The sequence below is a fragment of the Molossus molossus genome, unplaced genomic scaffold (assembly GCF_014108415.1).
Source record: "Molossus molossus isolate mMolMol1 unplaced genomic scaffold, mMolMol1.p scaffold_m16_p_17, whole genome shotgun sequence".
NCBI classification, from domain to species: domain Eukaryota; kingdom Metazoa; phylum Chordata; class Mammalia; order Chiroptera; family Molossidae; genus Molossus; species Molossus molossus.
Genome location: NW_023425352.1, coordinates 13,343,602 through 13,368,441, shown reverse-complemented (window position 1 = coordinate 13,368,441; position 24,840 = coordinate 13,343,602). Strand labels below are relative to the sequence as shown.

Here is a 24,840-nt window from a genome sequence, read left to right as displayed (position 1 = left end):
AAGAAAAAAAAATTTTGTAATAATAAAATAAAATAGGGTAGAGACAAAATAAGTGGAAGAAGAGAAGTCAAATTGGGGGTCATTTAGGAGCTACAATATCAGAACTTGGTTTGTCCTTCAAGGGCCATCTGGTGGCTGGGGCACTGGCTTTGGCCTTCTCTCGGACGGGTCCTCATGGGGTCCTCCATGGCTAGCAACCTGGCTTCCAAAGGAGGAAGCGCCCAGTGGGCATCCGAGTGTGTGTGCCAAACAGGGACTGCAGGTGGGTGAGCAGGAGGCCCCGGGACACACCTGCCTCCGTGGGCAACAGGGTTTCGGAGCCTGGACTTAGACTCGGGTGGGGGCTTTCTGGAGCCCTTACATAGATCACTGTGGGCAGGCAGGTGTTTACAGGAACCAAAGACCGTGCTCATTAAAGAGATCAATTGTGTCCATGAGAACCCACACTTAATAGGTGACTGTTGCTTTATTTAGCCCTCCCTACACCCAGTGTAGGAGCATTGGAAACAACTGGCCCCGAACACGAGCATCATGGTGTTTTTTCCCCTCTGATCAAAGAAAGACTCCAATGAAAAGGGGGAAAAAGTAATTAAAAAGTAAAAACCTTATGTAATGAAATTTAAAAGAAAACTTTTGAAGCCAACAAGCAACTGTGGGCAATGCTTCAAAGGGCCCGGAATCAATGTTTGTCAATAGCAGTTTTGCATCCTTTAATTTATCTTTCATGAATATAAAGCGTGATGTTATTAGGAGCTCATCCGTGCCTTAATTCTGTTTGAGATTTGATGAATCAGAACTCTATTCACATTCTGTGCGAATCCTCCATGTCAGAGGCCTGATGCCTCACCCGAGCGGGGGCTTCCTTCCCGCAGCTGGGATGCTGTTAACCATCAGGCCTCGCCCACTGGACACCGGGCAACCCCCAGGTGCAGCCAGAACCCGGGGGCGCTTTATCTCTGCCACTTTCTTTGGAGACTTTCTCCCAGAAACCACCCCATGACAGCCCAGCCCCAAAGTTACCATTTGTTTAATCAAGATAGTTGGTTTGCAAAACATTAAACATTAAACAGTATTTGATGCCTAGTTAATAATTTGCATCCCCTGCATTTGTTCCTGAATCCTTGGAGACTGACGTTCCCCCCTTAAAGGCACCGAAAGAACACTGTCCTTCGAGCGGAATAGGAGTCCTCGGGCCGTTAGGCGCTTGCCAGCATGTCCGACCTCCACGTCCTGCTGCTTCTGGCTCTGGTGGGAAAGTCAGCCTTCGGGGTAAGTGTTCCTCTCAAATACCTGCAGTTGAGAGACGCGGAGGTAATCTGAAGGACCCGACCAGCTGGGCCAGGAGGGAGGAACTGTCCCTGTGAAAGGCTGGAGTCAGCAGGTCGGATACCTCCTGAGGACCAGAGCCGAGGCAGGCCTGGAATGGTTGGTTGAGCAGCCAACTCCATAAAGCCCGGCAACTGACTCGAGTCGTCTCCAGTCTCCATGGATGCCTTCCATGGACAGGGGTAAGAGATTCTGCTGAGGCCATGGGTTATGACCTGGCACGGGTCTCGGAGACCATTCGAGAAGCCGAGGAAAGTTGCACACTCTGCCTCTGCACACGGTGACATACACCCAGTTTCCCAGCCGTGTGGGGCGGCCCTAGGGTAAGAAGCCTTGTGCTTCAGCCCTAAAGGAGAGTCCTGCCGGCTGCCAGGGATCCTGGCAACAGGTTTACTTAGGCGGATTCGATTTGGAGAGGAGTCTGTGGGCAGTCTATCTCTTCTCCCCCACCCCGTGACCATGGCGGCAGTGGGTAGAGGTGAGCAGGCCCCAGGGAGGTCGTGCTGAGCAGGGAGGAGTGGGCATCAGAGGCTCCCGCGTGGGGAACTCACGACCTTCAGGAGCAGAGCTGTGGTGATGCCGGCAGCCGTTGTGGTCCAGGAGGGCTAGCTGGGTCTCTGGGGCATCTGAGTGGGATGGTCAACAAAACGAGAGCCGCCTGGAGTTCCAGACTGGAGGCTGGAAGGGGGGTTGTGGAGCCAGAACTGGAATCTCAGCTCCGCCCCGTGCTAGCTGCAGAATGGTGGGGCAGCATCGCGATCCCTCCGAGCCTCTGTTTCCTCTTCTGCAAACCAGTGCTAATCGCTCACCGACTCGGGGAGGGTCCGGGTTGATGAAACCGGCGATGCAGGTGGCAGTCACCAAGCGCTAGCCCTTTCCCCTTAAAACTTCCGGAATGGCCCTGGCTGGTTTGGCTCAGCGGTTGGAACGTCGGCTTGCGGTCCAGAGAGACCCGGGTTCGGTTCCCGCTAAGGGCACGTACCTCGGTTGCAGTTTGTCCCCAGCCCTTGTTGGTCGTGCAGGTGGCAACCACTCGATGTGTCCCTTTCACGTCGATGTTTCTCTCTCTCTCTCTTCCTCTCTCTCCCTCCCGCTCTATCTGAACAAAAAAATGGAAAAATGTCCTCGGGTGAGGATAAAAAAACAAAACAAAACAAAAAACTTCCGGAATGGACACACGTTGTCTATAAACACCCCAAAACACACCCCTTTGTTGGGGGGAGGGTGGCAGAGCGTCATCAGGGAGATGAGAACTGAATTAACAGCCATGACCTCTTTATCTCATTACGTATCTTTGCATTTTATTTCCTGTTCTACTTCATAGGGCTTTTTCCTGCAGGAAACAGATTAAATTCCAGGTTTTCTGATTAGCATGCTTTAAAAACATACAGTCCCCTTTCAGCAGACGGCGCTCAGAAGCCTGCCTTGGCCCCGCCTTCAGCTGCCAAGTGTCTGCTCTCTGAAGAGTTTTATTTTCCAATGGCGTGGCTGCGACGACAATTCATTAGCGAGCCCCCTCCACCATCTGATTGCTTGTGGGATGTCTGGGGCCAAAACCCAGCAGAAATATCACACAGGTCAGAGAAAAGCAGTAGAAATGATCAGAAGCCCTCGGGGGGTCCCGAGAAAGTCCCAGGCAGAAAGAACGAGACCCTGAAGTTTGCAGGCACGAAGGCGAGGTGATGCCGACTCTTTGAAGTTCACAGAAAGATGATGGTCCCACAAAATCCTTTTTATCCCTGTGAGCCCCAGTGAATTTGGGGGGTTAGCAATGAAATTATAAGTCAATAATGGATAAAAGAGAAAACGCGAGCGCTAGCCTTCAGGCAATACGAGGACTCGGGCTCTGGAACGTGTCACCCCGGAGTGCGCCAGACAGGTGGTCGGGACGGCGGCCTGCGCTTCACAAGCCAGAGCACAGACGACCAGGGAAAGTGGCCAAGTTGCTCAGATGCTTTGGCGAGCTCAAGGCGTCATGGGAGGGAGGCGGCCACTGAGCAGATGGGCTGGGTGGCCTCTCCTGCCCCAGGTAGCTAAAAATAATAACCGACTGCTGCCCCTTAATGAGAAATCCTGTGTGCCAGACCCTGTGCTTTCTGTGGGTCATCTCCAGAAGGACCCTAAGACGTGGGTACTATAGCCTGGCCGGTGTGGCTCAGTGGATTGAGCATCATCCCATGGACTGAGAGATCCCAGTTCAATTCCCGGTCAGGGCACATGCCCGGGTTGTGGGCTCAATCCCCAGAAGGGGGCATGCAGGAGGCAGCCGATCGATGTTTCTATCTCTTCTTTCCTCTTGCTAAAAAATCAATAAAACATATTTATTAAGAAGTAGGTTCCGTATTGCTCCTAATTTACAGATAAGGAGCTGGGTGACGTGGCTTCAAGCCGCACAGCTGGGAAGTGGCTGAGCTGAGCTCTAGACTACAGCCAGTGTCCGTCTGTCTAGACAAGGTCTCCTGCCTGGACTCTGGCTGAAGGTGAGACTTCTTCAGTCCATAGAGCTGCAGGGTCATGGCCCTTCCTGCAGGGTCAGGAGGCTCTTTGACCAGGGGACTGTGGGTGGGCGGAGTGTTAGGGACTCCACGCACCTCTGATAATTAAACAAAAGAGGTCACAGGGTCTGTGATGGCCGTCCATTGGAAGGACGCCCGGATGTTCTCCCATGAACTCAGAGCATGCAGCAAATCTTACGATGACACCTCTGGCTCTTCTTTAACTTAGATTTTTATTCAGATATCTACCATCCAAAGAGGTATAGTGTAGGTCAACTATCATTGCCATGGACACAGGGATCCAGTCACAGGGTCTTCCTGGTCCAGCCTAGATTTGGGTGTCCTTACCAGTCAGTTTTGAACACCTGTCCCCGGCCCAGCCTTGTACTGTTGTCCTTGTCTTATGGATGGGAATCAAGTCCAGAGACAGTAGACAAACTTCCTGGCCAGGCTGGGCACGTTACAGGAGGCCCGCTCGACTGTATGAGAGTCAGACACTCTCTCCGGGGCTTAGAAACCTTTTCTTATGTGGTCTTAGGGTGATTTGGGGTGCCATGGACTTAGCCAGGTTGGAGTCTGACCTCTTCCAGGGTCAAAAGCCAGAGCACAAGGCTTGTTGGGCCTGCCCTGCGTGTCTTGACCCATCCCAGACAGGGAGAAGACCATGGCTCATCCCCAACAAGGGGTCTGATCATTAAAATGCATGTTTGCTCCCATTTCTGAGCTTTCCAAGCCCTAGAGTTTGAAAGAACTGGAGAACCGCCCCTAGACACAGGGCTGCTGAAATGTTCACGCAGCCCAGAGGTCGCAGACAGGTGGGTGGAGACACCTGCTCGTAGCCCGAGTTTTATCTGGAGGGTAGAAGGTCAGTCTGAAGAGCATTTTGATTTCCTTTCAACTGCTTGGCGACATTGGAAAATCAGGACATTTCACATAGAAGTACAAATCTCCAACCTTTCGTGAAAACCAGACATCCTCGTTGCATGGAGTTCCCGCCTCGCCTGGCAGACAGAGAAGCTGCTGCTCCCGTTTCCAGAAAACTAAGCCTCCCCGGTCCCACAGGCCCCACAGGCCCCACCGTTCTCTACTGGTGACACCCTTTCTGCCGGAGTGATGACACTACCTGCCTGTTTCTACCTCAGAGAGACAGAGACAGAGAGTGGTCTTGTCTGGTGGTTGTTCACAGTCACTGTGGCTGTTGAAGTATTGGAACCCGTTTTGGATGGTCATGTAACGGAGGTCAGCCTCTGATTAATTCAAACATCAAAATCTTCATGGTTCCCAGGACAACGAAGGCGGCGGTCCGGCAGATCCGAACCGTCCCGTCCCAAGCCTCGATGCTCTAGAATGCCAGTCTCCTGCAGTCTGAGGAGACCCCTCCCTCTCGCTGCTATCCACACAGTCTTTGCAAAAGAGAGGGGCTGAAGCTCACAGGGCCTTCTTAGAGATTTTTTTTTTAACTGGTCCTAAGCACAAGCCCAACCCGTTCCCTTTGGCCGTGTACCCGGGGAGGTGGGGAAATCAGGTCGCAGGAAAGCGCATGTTATCTAGGCACAGATCTAGTTATATTTCAAAGTCACCAGGGTTCGCTAAATGCAGAAGCCGTTCTGCTGTCACAGGGCAACAGCGTGGCGGAATATTCGGCAGCCGGGATTTTAAATAAAACATGCTTTTTCTTCATAATTAATATAACAAGGTTTCCTGGCTTAGGACTTGGCAAAGATCCCAGGTTAAAAAAAAAAAAAAAGAGGTTGGGGGGATGCTAGGGACACGCCAGTGACCCAACCTACAAATTCCAGGGAGAGTTCGTGCGGAGTGAGCTCTTCTCAATGGCCCCACGATTTGCAAAAAATAAATAAATAAAAATTTTAAAACGTCCAGCTCACCAACAGCAGTGGCTCATGGTCGTAATCACAGCAGCAACGATTTGTGGGTTATTGTGTGCTTCCTGTGATTAGACCATTAAAGCTTCCGGGCACCTGTGAGGCAGGGACCTCTGCCATCCTTCTATTACAGAGCAGAAACCAAGCTCTAGAGAAGTTAAATAATCTGCCCAACATGGCAGCCCTGGGAAGTTCAGAGCTGGGATTCAAACTCGGGTCTGCCCGAAGCCAAGTTCCGTGCTCATAACCACTGTGGTGGAGGTTGCCATGCCAGATGCTACCCCAAAACAAATGAGACCTTCCAGGAGGCCTGGAAGGTGGCGGAGGGGGCATGGCCCTGGGACTCCAGCTTCAGCCAGGAGATCAAGCTCCTCCCACATGAAGGAGGCGCCCCCAGCAGGCCCGGAGGTTTTTCCTTTCAACACCAGGCAGATCCAGTCTTGCCAGATAGCTCACCGATTAGTTCAAGGGCTTGCAACATGGTAAGAATGAATGAATCCATCTTCAAAAATTTTGTCAAAGCCCTAACTGGTTTCTTAATACTTTTGTTAAACAGACTCACCTTTTCTCTAGCTAAACAGATGCATTTTTAAAAAGAAACCATCATAACGACAAAGGGGAAATTCAAAGAAAACAAAAGGATGTCATTGATTCTGGCTGGCTGCAGTCTCGCTCGGAGCCGGGGGGGCCCCTTCTTTTTCCCGGTAGAGGGGAGAGTAGCAGAGGTGGAGGAGAAACATTTACCAGCACCACCGAGTGGGGTTGGAAGGGCTGACAGGACAATTGAGAAGGAAATGACTTTCTCACTTGTGTTTGGATGTTATGTACACCCTGGCCAGGAGCCACCCGAGTCAGTGTGGGTCCCACGAGTGGTCCTTGTCCCACGTGACCTGGCCTGTGGACAGCTTCAGGGATGGAGTTGGTTCCCATCCGTGGGCAGATACTTTTCTGAGCTGCTGAGATGTTTCTGGGGCTGAATGATCACAAAGGTTAGTGTAGGGGCTTGGGCCCAGGTGCTAAGCCCCAGATTCCTTCACTCTCTTGTTCGTTTGCCTTTTCAAAGGGCTTCCAGGTGCCTCCACATTCCCCCCCGGAGCCTGCCCTCCTGGCCCGGGCTTCGGATTAGGACAGCACCGTACAGCCTGTGAGCTAAAGCAAGACAGGCGAGACTCCTTTGACCAGAAAGAACGATGGCACCACTTCACACCCGTGAGGATGACTAGAATTTTTAAAATGGAAAATAACAAGTGTTAGCAAGAATGTAGAGAAATCGCCCTGGCCGGTTTGGCTCAGCGGTTAGAGCATCAGCCTGTGGTCCGGGGAGACCCGGGTTCGGTTCCCGCTAAGGGCATGTACCTCGGTTGCAGTTTGTCCCCGGCCCTGGTTGGTTGTGCGGGTGGCGACCACTCGATGTGTCCCTTTTACATCGATGTTTCTCTCTCTCTCTCTGTTCCTCTCTCTCCCTCCCACTCTATTTGAACAAAGAATGGAAAAATGTCCTCGGGTGAGGATGATTAAAAAAAAAAAAAGAAGAAGAATGTAGAGAAACCGGAACCGTTATGCTCTGCTGACGGGCATGTAAAATGAGGCAGCCGCTGTGGAAGAACAGCATGGTCCTCAAAAGTTAAACATAGAATGACCGTAGGACCCAGCGATTCCTCTCCAAAAAGATGGAAAGCAGAGGCTTGAACAGGTTTTTTTGTTTTTTGTTTTTTTCCTTTATTGATTTTAGAGAAAGAGGAAGGGAAAGAGAGAGAGAGATAGAAACATCGATTGGCTGCCTCCTGCATGCTTCCCACTGGGGATCGGGTCCACAATCTGGGCATGTTTCCTGACCGGAATCGAACCGGCTACCTCTTGGTGCATGGGTCGATGCTCAACCACTGAGCCACACCGTCCGGACTTGAACAGGCTTTTTTACATCAATGTTCACAGAGGCATTGTTCACGATAGCTAAAAGATATAAATAGCCTAAGTACCCACCAACGGATGACAAAATGTGATGGACAACGGAATACTATTTAGCTATAAAAAGACTGAAATTATGGTATATGCTGCAACATGGATGGAGCCTGAAAACATCATGCAGAGTGAAATAAGCATGTGATTCCACTTACATGAGGTACCCAGCATGGGCGAACTCATAGAGATGAAAGTAGAATAGAGGTTACAAAGAGCTTGGAGGAGGCAGCAAGGCGGAGCTATTGTTTAATGGATACACAGTTTACGCTGGGGATGATGAAAAAGTTCTGGGTATAGATGGTAGTGATGGTAGTAGGCCCAATCTCTCCATCTGGCTCAGCGCCCTGCCTCTCTTAGGCTGGGGCGCTTTCCTGTGTCCTCCTGCACCCTTGCTCACAACAGAGGCACTCCACGGGGCCCTCATCCCTCACAGCAAAGGGATTACGAGGGAGGCTCTGGTGTAAGACGGGCTCCATTTTATCACGGCGCCAGCACTTACTAGCGGAGTTACTCTGACCAACTCAATCTCTGCCAACCTGTGTTCTGACCTCTGCAATGGACACAACTGTAGGGCCTCCATTATCAAGTATTGTGTGCAATCAATGAGACAATGCACGTAAAGTGTCCAGCGCAATCCTAGGCACGCTCGGCTCTTTATAAAAGTGAGCTGGGATTACAGTCTCCTCCTCCTCCTCCTCCTCCTCCTCCTCCTCCTCCTCCTCCTCCTCCTCCCCCTTTTCCATTGCTCTTCTTTGTTGGATTGGCAAGTCCCAGCAGCAGAACTTCTACCATTCATTTCCTGGTCTCCGTGCAAGAATATTGAACGGAATGATGAAATGAAAGAAGGCAAATATTGCGTCTATTCATAACCCCCACCCGCTCCCACCCTCACCCAGGTCAGTTTCAGGATCCAAATGTCCAGCATAAATAACTGGCTATTGACCTGGCCTCTCCCAGGTGGTCCCCCAAATACCCAGCCTGGTGTTGCGCTGCCCGTTTCCACATTTCAGCGCCGCAGCTCACTGCCGTGGACCCGGCCATTCACACAGTGAGTGGACCTGCTTTGGATCCCTGGGACCTCCTGACGTGCAGCCTGGGCTGCACAGCTGGGCCGCAGCTGCGAGGCTCCCTGAGAGCCCTGGGATCTGAAGCCCCCCGCCCCCCCCAGCCCAGGAGGGGCCAGCTGGGCTGTCTTTTTGTTTGGTTTCCCTCTCAGCTCTGGAGTTCGGGTCCAGCTCCTGGAAAGGGCACATCTGCCACCTGCTGGTCGCGGGCAGCACAGCACCTGGCTGTCCCTCAGGCTCCAGAACTGAGGCATGCTCTCTGCCGGGGTACAGGTGGTGGGGGCCTTTTCCATACTGCGACCTGCAGAGGAACGCTCCCTGAAGTCCTCCCTCCTGCCTGCCCACATCTCAGGGCTGACGGCGGCCAGGCGTGGCCCACACTATTCAGCTCACAGAGGAGTCAAGGGGACACCTCTATCTCCTCAGGGCTGGCAGGTGGGGAGGGTCGGCCCCGCCCTCCAGACAAGCTCCGCGGAGGGAGATGAAGTGGGGTAAAGGACCAGGACCATGGCAGAGCTGACCGGCTGTGACGATGGGAACGAAGGAGGGCAGCATGCATTTGTCCTCAGGGTCCTCTCTTGCCCCTTCTCGGTCCTGCCCTGACACTCAAACCCCCAGGTGTCAATTCCAGATGCTCCCCATTCAAGCACCATAGGCCCAGGACCACCTGCCCTTCCTCTGCCAAGCCTCCCACTATCAACCTGCCAGCCCTGCCAAACCCACTCCCCACCCCATGTCCCATTTCCTGCAGCAGCAGGGCAGGGGGACTAGGAGGCAATTAGACAGACACGGTGCCCACCACGCACAGCCTCTCTTCCTCTCTGTGCCTCTGTTCTCCTCCCCCACCCTTTACTTTGTAATTCTTCAAATCTATGGAAAAGTGGAGAGACTAATCCATGGATATCCTTCACCCAGATAGATGCTCTCTCCATGTGAATGGATATATGTGTGTTCGGTTTGTGGAGTCATTTATAGCTAAATTGCAGAAAGCCCCCTCAACATCTCAGCATGCGTCTCCTGAGAATAAGAACGCTTTCCTGCAGAGCCATTACCCCCTCGAGAAACCCAACATTGAGACAGTGATCCTACCTCATCTAAGTCTATCTGCACATTTCCCAGTTGTTCCAATGATGTCCCTTATAGCTATTTTTAAAACTCTAGGGCAATCAAGGATCACATGCTGCATGTAATTGCTGTGTCTCTTTAATCTTGTTGAAAGAACAGTCTTCCCGTCGTTTTGTGTTAGCGGCGCTGCCATTCTGCGGGGTCCAGGCTAGCTGTTCTGCAGCAAGCTCACCCCCTGGACCGGCATGCTCCCCGTGAGCGGATGCGGGGTAGGCACTGCTGTCAAGGATGCTGCTCGTTGATGCCCTCGGTACATCCTGTCAGGACGCATTCTTTCTTTCCTAAGTTAGCATCTGCCTAGTTCCCAACATAGGCAGTGAAGCCTACAGTAAGAAAGAAGTTAGAGGCCGGCAGGTGTGCTCAGTGGTTAAGCGTAGACCCATGCACCAAGGGGTCTCTGGTTCGCTTCCCGGTCAGGGCACATGCCCAGGTCGTGGGTCCAATCCCCAGTGGGGGGCATGCAGGAGGCGGCCAATCGATGTTCTCTCTCATCAATGTTTCTATCTATCCTTCTCACTTCCTCTCTCTCTAAAATCAATAAAGGAAAAATAAAAAGAAGTTAGAACTCCTGCTGAGCACACAGGAAGCAAGCATACCAAGCTGCCTGGACAGATGTGGGTCCCGGGAAGGTGCCTCCTGGTGACCTCAGCTTTCTGGCCACCAGGACCCAAAGAGCAGCATGTCAGGAGATAGACCCCTCGTTCTCTAAGTCGGAAGTCAGCAAATGTGTCTGTCCAGTGCCAGATAGGAAATACTTGGTACTATACTGTTTCTGTCACCACGACCCTGCCATTGCAGCACAAAGCAGCCACAAACACTATGTAAGAAAGTGGGTGTGGCCATGTTCCAATAAAACTTTATTTATAAAACCTCAACTGCTGGGTTTGGCCCAAAGGCCTGCATTATTGACCTTTGATCTAAGTGAAAGAAAGTAGCCCAGCTACTAAATGAGTAAACCTTTCTTTCTCTGGTAAGGACTGCATTCTCAGAGGAACTGTTGATGGCATTATTTACTCAGCACACGGCTTCTGAGGAATGCCAGGTGCCAAGCACGGTGCCAGGTGTGGGTAACAGATCAGGGACGACACTTTCGTTGCCTTTCCAGAGGGCACGTCAGCCAGCGCGAGGGATTCAGCCTGGTCTGCTCTGTGTTGTTTTGTCTTTCAGTTCTCCCTGACGTCTTTACTCCCAGACCTGGACCCAGGTGAGTGTGCAGATCACCCCGGACTCCCCGCCCACTGCAGGGTGCTTCTGGGACAGAAGGAAGGGAGTGTTGGCGTGACCTCAGGGTTCAAATGGTGCAGCAGTGTCCCAGACTCCTCTGAGAATCTTCCCGGGAGAATGCACCCCCGGGCGTGTGCCTGGCCAGACACAGTGCTTTACCCGATTTCAAGTTGCCCTTGGACACCCGGGATGCTCAGTCTCAGGACCCCAAGGGAAAACTTGCGAATGCAGTTAAGCCCCTTCATTTTACAGAGGAGGAAACTGAGGCCCAGAGAGGGAAAGCAACTTGTCCAGGTCACCCAACCCTTAGTGGCTGAGATGGGGTGACCGATACAAGACAAAGTGAGGGTGTCATCGAGCAGTGTCCGGCTCCAGGCGGGCCCACCCCTTAGGTGGAAAGCCTGCACTCCCCGCTGAGAGGATGATGTCAGCACCAAGCTCCCCCAGGCTGACCACCCTGGCCTTGGCTCTCACCAGCACCCCCACCTGGTCTGTTTCCTCAAGATTCGGTGCACCCACTTCCCAGTGAGCCCTGCTTTCCTGTAGGCTCTGGCTCAGAAACTCACCCCGCACCTTCTCCCCGCCCCCCTCTCCCATCTGCCGTGTCTGGTGGCCTCAGCCAGGCCCAGGCCAAGCAGGGCTGCTCCTTCAGGCCGCGCCATCCCCTCTTGGTCTCTGACTCTGGGTCTGAACTTCCCTCTGCTGCTTTGAGATGCAAGGAAGAAAAGTCCACTCACTACTCCAGTGGGGCAGAGGCCAGGAGCCCCTCCTGGCAGTGACCTGGGCTGACCCCCATTAGGGACAAGAGCCAGGCCGACAGCACGTGGAGGCTGCAGTCATGTCCAGTTGTGGACTTATCTGGAGCAAAGACGCCGATTACTGGACCAAATCCAGCTTGACAGCCCATATGCTTCTGCAGCAAAGCCCGACATGGGCAGACAGACTTGTACCACCTCAAGGCAACTGATGCCTGGCCTTTGCCCTGCTCCGTGTGCTTAGGAAATGTCTGTGGAATTAGACAAAAACATATGTGAGCCTGGTATGTGGGGTTTTCAGAGGACCTGTGGCTTTCCCCAAAGCAAAGGAGAACGTCCCATCCAACAACACGTAATTCAGATCCTTGGAGAATCCCACGTCAGAGGGCTCCCCTGACTGAACACAGCAGGGTCCACCCATGGACTCCAGGGATGAGTCAAAGCCAAGAGCCACGCCTCCCTGGCCCCCATCACTGACTGTTCAGGCACCGTCGAGGGGGCTGGGTGTCAGAGACACAAAACGACAGAACTGTGGGCTCACCCAGTGGAAGAAACAGGAGCATAAAATACCCAAGGGACCTCCCTCTCTTCAAGTATTTGAAAGGCAGCTCCACCCTAGTCCACGAGGTGGACTTTGTGGGAATTAAGAGGTGTCTTCACTTCCCAACTTCACCGCCATCTGTCAGAAAGCATAAAGGACATCTTCAATGACTACCTAATCATCAGAGTTGTCTAAAGATCTGAGTGGGCTAGCAGGCTCTTGATAGATAATGAACTCCCCGTCGCGGGTAGTATTCAAGCAAGGCTAGTAAAACAACTTTGCCAGGAGTGGAGACTGTTGGTTTTAACATCCTGAGATTTGGGCTCCGTAGGAACTCTGCCAATAGCTTCAGAGAGTCTGGTGAGTGGAGGAAGGGACCGAGGAGGGAGCCATCCTGGGCTCCGGAGCCCATCTTGAAGTATTGTCAGCCTCTGGCAGTGGAGCGGGGTGAGATGTAGGAGCTGGGTCTTTCTGCACAGGGCAGGTTAGGTTTTAAAAATACCCCTGTCCGTGTCTGATTTAATTTCCCATGGGGCTGTGCTTCGATGACATGTGTCAGGGCCCAGCAGGCTTTTGGCAACAGTGTGGCCAAGGAAACACTGTGCTGGTGTCCACAGGCAAGCTGTTTCTTCCGCTGGTCTTGCTGGAGACAGTGCACAGTGAGGGTCTTGCTGGAGCGGAAGGTGCCCGTGCCACAGCCCCGATGAGTGGCGGTACAGACTGCCCATCTCCCCAAAGCAGGTGAGGCGACAGCCAACAGGCCTGCGGAAATGCCTCTTCAAAGCTGGCTTGGCTCTGCCCAGCAACGCGGCCGAGCCCATCCATCAGCTGTCCTGCCGCCTGCCAGGGAGGGTCTCCGCTGGGCCGGCCCTGTCAGCGGACGGGAAGCGTCAAATGCAGACCGACAGGCCCGGGCTTCCGGGGAGGCCCTGGAGGAACCGTCTGTGCCGTGGTGATGGATGACGCCAACAGGGACGGCGTTCCAGGGATTTCTGTTCCGTTCCACACATCTGGCAAGCTCCTTAGCCAGGGCAGCTGCAAAGCCTCTGTCACAGGCCCTCTGGAGTTTCTCCGCGAGACCCGGGGTCTGGACATGGTAATCCTGGCCAAGGGACCTGGAGTCCGTGCTCGGGAAGATTTCGCAGTGCGTGTTACTTCCTCGCAGCGAAACCCGTGGACTTCCCTGAAACAGAAACCCCCAAGGGCTCAGGGCTCAGCACACCAGACTCAGAGGTAGGTTTCCGAGGTAGACTCAGACCAGGTTTCAGATGCCATCCACCTCTGCCTCAGTTTTTCCTTTTCTGTAAAATTAAAAGTAATAATACCTATGCCATAGGGTGGTCTTAAGGTTAAATAAAATTGTGTGCAACACATTTGTTTAGGATAGTGTCTGATACATAGGAAATACTCGATACATAATAACCTCTTTTTTTTAATCCTCACCCCAGGACCTTTTCCCATTTTTCATTCAGACAGAGTCAGGGGGAGACAGAGGAAGAGAGAGAGAAACATCGACGTGAAAGGGACACATCTAGTGGCTGCCACCCCCACGACCCAACCAGGGCCGGGGACAAACTGCAACCGAGGTACGTGCCCTTAGCGGGAACCGAACCCGAGTCTCTCTGGACCGCAGGCTGACGCTCTAACCGCTGAGCCAAACCGGCCAGGGCCATAATAACCTCTTGTTAGGATTATTCAGGTTAACTCAGGCTCAGGATACTTTCACTATTCTTCCTGATAAATTCTAGAAACAGACTGTGAAATAGACAAATCCACAAGGATTTCTTTTTATACCTAATACAATATGCTTCTGACAGCCGTTCCATTCTTCCCCAAAGCGCTCCTTTCCTGTAGCCTAGAGAAAGACTCAAGGAATCTATATTTGAACCTGGCGTGCTTTTCTACAATCCACCAGGGGAACCGAATTCTGTGTTAGGCAGCAATCCCTTTCCGCCCAGGAAAGTACCTGGACAGGTTTCTAGACTCCTCCAGAGCTCAGCAGGTAACTTCTTTACAAACACCTGACCCAAATCTCACGTAGTTTTCAACGTTCTCTGTTCCTCTGCTCCAAGCAGATACCATCCTCGCTGGTGGAGCTACGTGCCTGCTGCGTGTGGGCCAGGAGAAGGAAGGGCTTGGTCACAGGGGGCAAACAGATATCACACACACACATTCTCTGCACACGGGGCTCCGTGCGGGCCACTGTGGGGTGGAAAGAGGGATGGGCATGGCCCTGCTCTTAAAAAACCAACTACGTGGTTGGAGGAGGCACATCGGAACAAGGTAAACACCAGCCACGAGAGAAGTGCCATCTGAGATCTGTCCACAGAACCTAAAGCGTTGCAGCCACGTGAGCCACTGAGGAATGTTCTAACATCTAAAATTCTAACCCCGTTAGCAACCCAGTATCAACCAAGCCCTGTGTGTCTGTTTTTTTTTTCTTCTTCTTTATTTATTTTTAGAGAGAGAGATAGAAACATTGATGAGAGAGAACATTGATTGGCCGCCTCCTGCACGCCCCCCCACTGGGGATTGAGCCCACAACCTGGGCATGTGCCCTGACTGGGAATCAAACTGGCGACCTCTTGGTGCATGGGTCAGTGCTCAACAACTGACCCACACCAGCCGGGCTGTCTGTCTGTTATTACTGCACAATGTACTAACCTGCACTTAGTGATTTTAAGATATTAACCATTACCGATGTTTTTAGATCTTAATTCTCTAGGTTGGCCAGTTAGAGTGGGTTCAGCTGTGCAATTCTTCTGGTCGGAACCAGGCTGAGCTGGTGGGTCTCTGGGCCTTCTGCGGCCTTGCTGGGACCACTGGCCATGCTGCTGCCCCTCAGGTTGTCTCACCCTCCTGTAGAAATGGGCCACACTCTTTCACGTGGTAGTCACAGGGGTCCGTGAGAGAGAGAACAAGAGAGAGCGGCCATGTGACGAGCCTTCCGGAGGCCCACATGCTATTGGCCAAAGCAAGTCCCAAGGGAAACCCAGACCCAAGGGCTGGCGAAATCAGCTTTATCTTTGGCGGGAGGAGCTATAAAGCAGGTGGCCAAAGGAGTGGATACAGGGAGGGCTGGGAGTTGGGGCCATTTTCCCATCAGATTGGCTCAGGCCACACCAGAGGCCCATGTGGAACTTGCGCCCCCGGGCCTGGACTCCGCGCCTCTCGCCTCCCTACCTCTCCACTGCCCTTTCACCTCCTTCCTTGGCCGCTGTCTGCTCCCACCCAACCCCGACGAGAGGCTCCTCTGATGGAGGCCATGTCCCAGTCTCCTTTGTACTACGCCCCACTACTCCCGATGCCTTCCTGCACCTGGCGTAATGCTTGGCCCGTCGTAGGTGTGCAATGCCCGTTCGTTATCTAGACAATGGGATTAAGGGCCAAGAGCCCAGGAAAGACAAGATAAGTTTCAAGTTCAGAGGTGAAGAAACCCTCCCCGGTGATGCTCCCATGAACACCTCTAACGCAGGCGGCTGCCCCCCCCCCCAGTGGAAAGGATCTCCGTTCCCTTCATTTCATAGCCCCCCAGCGGGACGGCTTCTAGTGACCTGGGACGGCCGAGGCCCTGCTGTCTGTCCACCTTTACCGAGGGCCGAGGGCCCCGGAGAATAGCAGGAGTATGATTCAAAGCCTACATGTTTTATTCCCTCCATAGCTTCCCCGAGAGATGAGCAGAGCTTGTTCATAGGTCTGGATCCAAGTCAAAATCCTCCAACAGACACTTCATCCATCCCCTGTCACCTGGAGAAGTCGCTCCATTTCACCTCTGTAAATCTCTCGTCTCCAAATATCTGGAACAGGGTTAATTCCTAACGACCCAGCCGCGATTAGCCAGTCTGCCCCTCACCCGGCAGTGATGATAGAAATTACAGGAGCAATCTGGAGGTACTTATCTGTAAACACCGATGAGAAAAACAACAATACATTCTGCAAAGAAAAAAGAAAGAAAGGAATGATGTAATCCCTCATTACCAGATTCCATTGTCTCTCCCAAATGTCAGTTCCAAATCTTTTATGTCGAACTCAGAAAAACCTTTCCTTTTTTTTTTTCTTACTTTCTCTCGTTCTCTGCTTTATCAAACTAGATGGAAAGAAACTTTATTTGCTCCAGGAAGACAATGGCCTTATCTTCAACCTAGATCCTTATCCCTGGAAAGGTGGCCTCCTCTGGGAGCATTTTCATAGTGGGGAGAAGCAGTTCGGGAGAAATAATGAGCAAGCAAAGGGAGTCTTGACTTGACACTGTGATAAATGAGGTGAAACTCTGGCAAGGAACCAGAGTTGGCAGATTCAAAAAGGAAATAAAAAGATAGTTCCATTTTAATGGGAAATATAAAACAGCCATTGTGCAAAAGTCGATTTTTCAAAAGCCAAAGAGATAAAGACGAGAAGGGAGCGACTGAGAGACGAGTGGGGTGATGTGGTTGATGATGGGGCTCGGGTACAGTGCCCTCCGCGGAGCATCAGCTGGCTCGGCGGGGGCGCCTTTTCAAGGCGGCTCTCTGCCTTTGCTCTTGCCTCATTACCATATGCATCTCTGGGCTCGCCACACTCCCGCCCGCCGGAGACGGCCAAGTCAACGGTGTACAATGGCCATTTTTTAAATCTAGACAATGGGATTAAGTGCCAACAGAACAGAAAGGACAAAATAAGCTTTAAGTTCAGAGGTGAAGAAACCCTCCCAGGTGATGCTCCCACAAAGCACTTTTAGCGCAGGCTGCAGCCCCCCCCAATGGAAAGGATCTGAGTGTCCTTCCTTGCACAACCCTCCAGCTGGATGGTGTCTGCAAACTTCCCGCAAACGCCAAACTTCTCTCCATGAACGGAGCTCTCAGCGTCTTCCAAAGCCCCAGACAGCAATGAGGTTGAGTCCAGCCTCACGCACACATGCTCTTCCCAGTGGACGGGCCCACGGTGAGGTGCACACCTGGGGGAACTCCATGCCCTGCCCTGTCTTTCAGTGGGCAAGATCCATGAACCTGCTCTAGGTGATCGCTGGGTGATTCCTGATTAGCAGGCTGGCCATTCAGTGGGGATGGCTGGACCCCTTTCCCAAGGGCAAGTGTAGATGGACCTGAGACCTGTTAAGAGGCCAGTGGAAGCAGCCGAGCTAATGCAATCCAGGGGTTCTAGGGAGATAAACTTGTAATGTATATCCTGCTGCTTATTAGCTATGTGACCTTGGGCAAGCTACGTAACCTCTTTCAACCTCGGGTTGCTCAACTTAAAATAGAGATAATAACACATCTAGATTTTTATGAGGATAAAATGGATAGTTCATGTAAAATGCTTAATCCAGGGCCTGGTACATAAACATTAGTTGTTATGATGACTCTCTAGATACAACGGGAGAGAGTTTGATGCTGTGACCAAGAGGACAGGGCAGTTTCTTTGACTTCATTAAACGAAGGTGAATAGTTAAGTCCCATGGAGACATTTCATTCACAGAACCACCCAACAGGGCACTCAAGTGCCACTGGATATGACCCTGGAAAATGGGGACAGTAGAAATACAGTTGCCTTGTCCAAGGTCACAGTTAGTGGGAAGCCAGAACCCGACTTCTCCCCATTTCCTATCAGGTGCTGTTGACCCTGCCCAGTGCCAGGGCTGCTTCGCTGGGTTATAACAGACACCCCTCCCCCCACCGCCTGCCAAATGAAAATTCAGGATGCTTGACCTCTTCGTCCACCCCATCAGTGTGAGGAGCTGGAGAGAAACTTGACTCCTCCTCAGGACTTTGAAATCCTTGGGGGAAAAAAATATATTCAGCAAAATATAATGCTGATCTAATGATCAGGGTTCCTTTGGTCTGTCTCCACACCTGCAGATTGGACTCCTGACAACTATGAGTACAGCTATGAGGATTTCGCCCTGGAAGAGAACACCAGCAGTACTGCCCACGACCCCGAGAATCCTGAGTGGTACTACGAAGACGACGGTAGGTACCAAAGCTGCGTGGGGCCTCCCAGGAGGAGGGCAGAACACGTGCAGGAGAGTGTACACGTTACCACATGCGAGGGCCTCCCCCTCCTCCCGCTCTCTCAGGGCATCGCGGAATAGTTATCGAAGAAATGATTTAAATTGGCTGTTTTTCCAGCGAGAATTATAGACCGTGAGGACTGGGGAGGTTCTCAGAGACCATCTCTCTCACCCTCAAATGACAGATGAAGAAAATGAGGCCAAGAGAGGAGCTGACTTCGCCAAGTGGATACAGCAAGTTAGTGCCTCATCATCTAGGTCTCCTGACACTGAATGGGAGGCATATTCAAAATGATCCCCAGAGCTGAAAGAGTACCCTAATTAGGAAGAGTCTGCGTGAACATTCAGTGTCAAGCTGGCATTCACAAAGTTGGCGTTAGGACTTCTTCCCTTCCCTTCCACCTGGGCTGTGATTTTCTTTCTCTTTTCAACTCTTCAGAAGCCTTGTGTGGTTGTTAGTGTGTGTGTGTGTGTGTGTGTGTGTGCGCGCGCCCACGCTCACACATGTGTGCTTCTACCGCATTTGCTTTTGTTTTTGTGGTTTCTTAACTGAGCCATAGGACAGAGAGGAAAATGAGAAGCTGGCCCAAGCAAAGCCGTGTGACTAACACAGCAGAAGAAATGGAAAACACTCAGCCGCTGGAATAAAAGCTGTGTAACTGTGCGAAGTGGCCTGGAAGGCAGGGCTAAGATATGGGGCATCGGGGGAACATCAGAAGGGACCATCAAAACAAGAGCCAGGCCCAGGGATCCTGGTTCCTGAACCAAAGAACAATGTGTGTGAGCAGAAGGATAAAGAATTCCCCGAGGGAAGATCCATTCAGACAACCATGAAAAGCCAAAGGCACAGATGAAATATGACAAAATCTAACTGAACAAGTAGTTGAAGAAAGATGAAGGCCACTGGGTCATTTCCTCCTTGCCGTCAATTTTTCTGTCACCCTCTTGCCTTTGGTCTTCTTGCCTGATGTTCAGAAAGCTTGTGTTTCATTAGGGGTGGGTTTTCTTTCCCCAGGCCTGACCTCCACCCCCGGGCACTGGGAGTAGGGGAGGTCTTCAGGCTTGTGAAATGCATTCAGCATCAGAGACAGACCCCGTGGCACTCCCAGCGAGACTGGGAGGAGAAAAACACTGATGATGGAAAGGGGGAGTTTCTCGATGAGAAAGGCCCCGTCGAAATCCAAGCCGAGGGGAGCTAGTCACAATTTCTTCTCGCCTGTCCCTTTTCCAACCTGAATCCCTCTCTCTGGCTGCAAGACTGCCGTTCTCCTTGCTCTGTAAGGGCCATGCACGCTCCCCCCTTCCCCCAATCACTGGGTATGTTGTTGCTTTCTCATTTGCACAGGACATGAAAGTTTAATGAGCACGTAGGGGCTTCTCGCCTGCTGTTCATTGCACGCATTGCCTTCTGCCCATGTGTCTTAGATCCTTGCCTGTCCAACCCCTGCAAACACGGTGGAGACTGCCTTGTCCATGAGGATACTTTCAAGTGCAGCTGCCCGGCCCCTTTCTCTGGAAGCAGGTGTCAGGATGGTGAGTGCACCTTCATGGGATTCACTCTCCCCTCTGAGTTGGACAAGAGGCAGTTTCCTTCCCCAATGCTAGGGGGTAAAGAAGGGTTGAGTGATCCCACAAAGAAGGTTATCACCATGCACATTATATCACGCATAACGGGCCCCTCAACATGGTCACAGGCAGCATCTCACTGAATCCTCACCCCTGCGTGATAAATAGGACCAGTATGCCCATTGTACAGATGAGAACATCGAGGCTAAGAGGGCATAAGAGCTGGACTCTGACCAATTTGCATTCCCAACTCAGGACTTTTTCTGTTTTCTTTTGAGTGTTTAGACTAACTACAACAGAGAAATATTGTTCTCAAAAGGGAGAGCAGAAGGAATCTCAGGGCACATAACACCCAACTTAGAGAAAGGGAACAGAGAGAGTACAGGGGACTAACCCAAGGTCACACAGCGAGTTAAGAAAAGAGCATAAATTAGGGCCCTGGCACCTCATCCCTGGCTCCGTGCTCGTTCTTCCTGCTCTCCTCACTCATAGAGACTCTGATAAAAGCTGTGTCCACCTTCGGTGACTTCTTGTGGGCATACCATAAGCATGAGGAATGAAACTCTTGTGGACTAATTGCACCCCTAGAGAGACACCTGGATTCTGGTCCATCTAGCAACCATCTAACGGGGTGAGGGAGGCAGCCAGGGTCTTACATAGATAGGGTTTTATGGTTGACTTCTTCCTCTGTGTCTTCTTTATTTATTCCTTCTATTTTCACTCCTACAAGTCCTTCCATAAATGTTTTAGTATGGTTTTGGATATTGATATAAACCTAGTATCTGGGTTTATCCTTCAACTTCTCAGAAGGATGGGGAAAACTGTAAATGGACTGTAAAATCAGCTACAAAATGGAGACACTCAAATTGTAGCTCTATTTGCTTGCTAAAGGTGTAAAAAGTATTAAGATTTTTTTTCATCAAGATAGAATAATAAAGACCATGAACACTGGAAGGAACTGGGAAGCAATCATCATGACCCAAGGAGTAGAGAGAAGCCTGTCTAGGGGGTAGTGGCTCTTTCAGGACCATGGACAAGGGCACACTCTATCAACCATCCTGCCCCCAAACATTCTATTATACAGGTATCCCTCTAGGTGAAATGTGCCCCCAATAATGTCCTGTACTTTGGGCCTTCTTCTCTGTGGATCTCCTGCAGTGCAAAACAAGTGCCAGGAAAACCCATGTGGCCTGGGTGAATGCCTCATTATTGAGAGTCCTCCTTACTACCGCTGTGCCTGTAAACACCCTTACGGGGGTCCAGACTGCTCCACAGGTAAGTGCTGGCAGCCCCTTCTATGCTAGGCTTTCTCTACCCTGGCCTGTGCCTAGGGTCTCTGCGCCCTACAGTCCAGATACATTTGATGTGTTGGTAACATCCCAATGGCTATAAAAGTCCTATAACTAGGACTTTTTCAGATTCATCATCCCTGGCGAGTTACTGAGAATTGACTGTTCTGTGGCCCTTCCCATCTGAAAAGAATCATCTTAAAAATCATTTCCTCCAGGATCGGCCCTAGCCTATTCCTGGAATGACCATAAATTTATACTGATTCAGTGCTAGGAGTCAGGCATTATCCCAGGCAGTTTATATTTTCTCTCGCCTTGTCCTAAAAAACACGGTAAGGAAAAATTTTACAGGTAAAGAGATTAAAGTTCAGAGAGGTTGACTAACTTGCTCGCAGTCACACAGCTATAAAGGGGCAGAGCCTAGTTCCAACTGGGCTCCGACTGATCCCAAATTCCTGCCCAGTTCATGCCTCCTGCGACTTCTTACTGCGTGACCCATCAACTTACATACACTTTGTCTGTGGCCTGCATCACAGCGCTTCATCCATGTTGGCGTATGTCCTTAAGTTTATGTGCACCCTTACCGGTGCATCGGTGGGTCTGTCTTTCCCCTTGGGTGACCCTTCTTTTGTAAAAGGAGGGACAGCAGCAGAGTGCCACCAGTGTCTCCTCGTCGTCTCAGACGTGGCTGCAACTCCATCTGAAGAGCTTTCCCGGCCCCACTTCCTGTGTTCACAGTGGTTCCTGCCTGCAGGCCGGACCCCTGCCAGAACGGCGGCACCTGCTCTCGGCACCGGCGGAAATCCAAGTTCACCTGCTCCTGTCCCAGCCAGTTCAAAGGCAAATTCTGTGAAATAGGTATGAGTCTCTCCCACCATTTCAGCGGAATCCCGGGGCCACCAGCCAGGCCTATGGAATCCTTTTCTCTTTGGGGTGTGCATCCCAGAACAGAAGTCAAGTCACGATTCTCAAAATCTGCTATTGCCTCAGCCTCCAGCCTGAGGGCACTGGGTGTGTCGGGCTCCATGCAAAGGAAGTAACAAACTGGGGTGTAGTGCAGACAAATCAGATCCACCTGGGCTTCTCCCGGGCCTCACCCCACCACCCACCAGGTCCTGCGAGAGCCAAAATTAAGTAACTAAGTTCCCACCCACCCACCACCACTATATTTCATGTTTTTAAGCTGGGTTAAATGTGGGATGTTCAAGGTACCTTCTTTCTGGGCCTTGGTAGTAAAATCTCCGGGTGATCAATATTCAGGCCCAATCCCCTCGTCCCCGGACACACCCACCGAGCCCTTTCGGGAGCAGCACGCCAGTTGCTCTCAGGTCCCTGCCTGCTCTCTCCAAGGTTCTGATGACTGCTATGTGGGTGATGGCCACTCTTACCGAGGCAAAGTGAGCAAGACCATCAACCAGCACGTGTGCCTTCACTGGAACTCCCACCTCCTCTTGCAAGAGCATTACAACACCTTTATGGAGGCTGCTGAGGCCCACGGGATTGGGGAGCACAACTTCTGCAGGTAAAACTCCCCTTCTCCCCTAGACTCAGTCTTGGCCATTGTCCATGTAAGGGTTGGTCTTTCTCTTTCCCCTGCTGCAAGTTTTCTGGGACCAGCTTAGAAATTTGGGGACAGGACCCTGAAACTCATCAGCTTTCTTTCTAGGAAGATTTTCAAACTCAGGACGGGTTAGGTTATGCTGCTGTCACAAACCCCCGTGGCTTGAGCACATCAGAATTGATTTCTCGCTAATGCTACATGTGTTATGTGGAGTGGGGGTGGGGTGGGAGATTCTGCTCCACAAAGTGACTCAAATACCCAGGAAGGGCAAGAAAGGAAGAGACTGTAAAAATGGAGCGAGAGTCTTGCTTCCTTTTTACTACTTCAACCTAGAAATGATACGTCATCTCTGCACACATATGTCATTGACTCAAAAGAGTCACAAGGCCCCACATAGCTTCAAGGGAGAAAGTAGAGGAGGAAATGGGATGACAGGTGAGCACCGCAGTCTCTGCAACAAGGATGTCCAGGTTTTCCCAAGTAAAGATAATGGCAAGTTTCCTTCTGGTGCCTCCAGACCATTCTGCTGGCTTCCTCTCACTGTTTATTGTCTAACCCAGGCCACGGGCATTCAGGAGCTGCATGTAAGAGACGGGGGTTCTTTGTATGGCTTTAAACTGGTCCCACTGAGCAAGAGGGACCTTCCGCTTTCACTCACCCTTCACGGAGCCGTCTTCAGGGTGACCCCGCACGGCCCTTCTCAGAGAATTCCCATGCGTGGCGTTGGGAGGTCTGGGCCGAGGAGCCCTGTGCTCACCGTGCTTCTGTGGCCATTTCACGTTCCTGACCGGGGAGGATCTTCAACAGGGATCTCGTTCTTTTCCTGCAAACAAGTGGATGTGTCCCCTAGCTCTGGTTCCAGGTTTGGGAACCACTTCCTGGTCACTGGGATTCTCCTCTGGACGGGAAGGTTTCGCCAGGTCACCATAACCACCCTTGTGTGCCAGAGTCAATATGTGTCCTCAGGGGCACACAAGAATGTGTTGCTCTCCTACCCAGAGGTCCTGTGACGGGGCCCTGTGGGTTCACCAAGTTTTGACCCTGGGTTATTTTGTTTTTGTTTGTTTGTTTTTTTCTAGAAACCCTGATGGAGACAAAAAGCCCTGGTGTTTCATTAAAGTAAACAGTGCGAAAGTGAAGTGGGCGTACTGCGATGTCTCAGCCTGCTCGGCCCTGGGTAAGGCCACGGCTGTCCGGAGGCCCGGTGGCGGGGAGGGAGTAGTCCACAGACAGAGGTTTCTGAACCCGCCATCCCTCCCACCACATCTGCTTCACTGACTCCCATCCCTGTGGCGACCCGCCTGCCCGACCCTCTGCTCGCCTCCTGGGACGCCGAGCAGGCCGAGAGACATTTGCAGATTCGGGCCAGTGGCCCTGCTGTAAAGCCATGTTTGCTGACCAAGTCAGTGCCCCGAGCAAATACTGGTTGATTGTTTGCTGTGCTCCAGGAACTAGGTCAGGCTCGGGTGTACAGCGGTGACCAAACAGTGGCTGGGCCCCCATAGCCTCTGGGGATGCAAAATGGTCTGAATTCCAGCCTCACCACCTCCCATCCAGGCCACCCTAGCCCACCTCTCTACCCGCCTGAGCAGGGCACCCTCTCGTCCTGATCGATAGGACTGCCTCCCTGGACCGTTTCACTTCTGTGCCTTGGCTCTTACCGCCACCTGTGTCTGTAATCCTGCATGGACATCGCTCTTGTCCATATGCACCGTGCCTCAAGTAGCCCCTCCTCCAGGAAGTCCTTTATGATCTCCCAAGTACAGCATTGTCTCCCCCTCCTTACGAACCTCAGGGAATGCAACCAGGCACCACCTTTACGACACATCACTTTGCATGATGGTCACCTCTGCCAATGTCTTATTTCCCCCACGCTACTTCATCTGGATCTTTCCCTGTTCACTGAAAAAGGCTCCTAAATACATGTGTGCATTAATAGAGAGCTAAGTACGTAGACAGTGGTGGATGTATAGATTTACACACACATCTTTGTGTGTGTGTATATACATGTCAAAATAAGAATGAAAAAGCAAAAACTTGTTAGTTTTATATACTTGCTTTAC

General features: G+C 51.6%; 1 protein-coding gene across 1 annotated transcript in view; it reads left to right on the top strand.

Annotated features, from left to right (window-relative positions):
* Positions 1–1,212: 1,212 nt before the first annotated feature.
* The window catches only part of HABP2 (hyaluronan binding protein 2), a 30,209-nt gene continuing 6,581 nt past the window's right edge, over positions 1,213–24,840 (top strand). Inside the window, exons 1-8 of the mRNA XM_036265923.1 lie at positions 1,213–1,269; positions 11,023–11,059; positions 18,210–18,320; positions 19,787–19,894; positions 21,086–21,202; positions 21,955–22,074; positions 22,567–22,738; positions 23,857–23,954. Coding sequence (XP_036121816.1) covers positions 1,213–1,269; positions 11,023–11,059; positions 18,210–18,320; positions 19,787–19,894; positions 21,086–21,202; positions 21,955–22,074; positions 22,567–22,738; positions 23,857–23,954 — 820 coding nt within the window. The remainder of the gene's footprint in view (positions 1,270–11,022; positions 11,060–18,209; positions 18,321–19,786; positions 19,895–21,085; positions 21,203–21,954; positions 22,075–22,566; positions 22,739–23,856; positions 23,955–24,840) is intronic.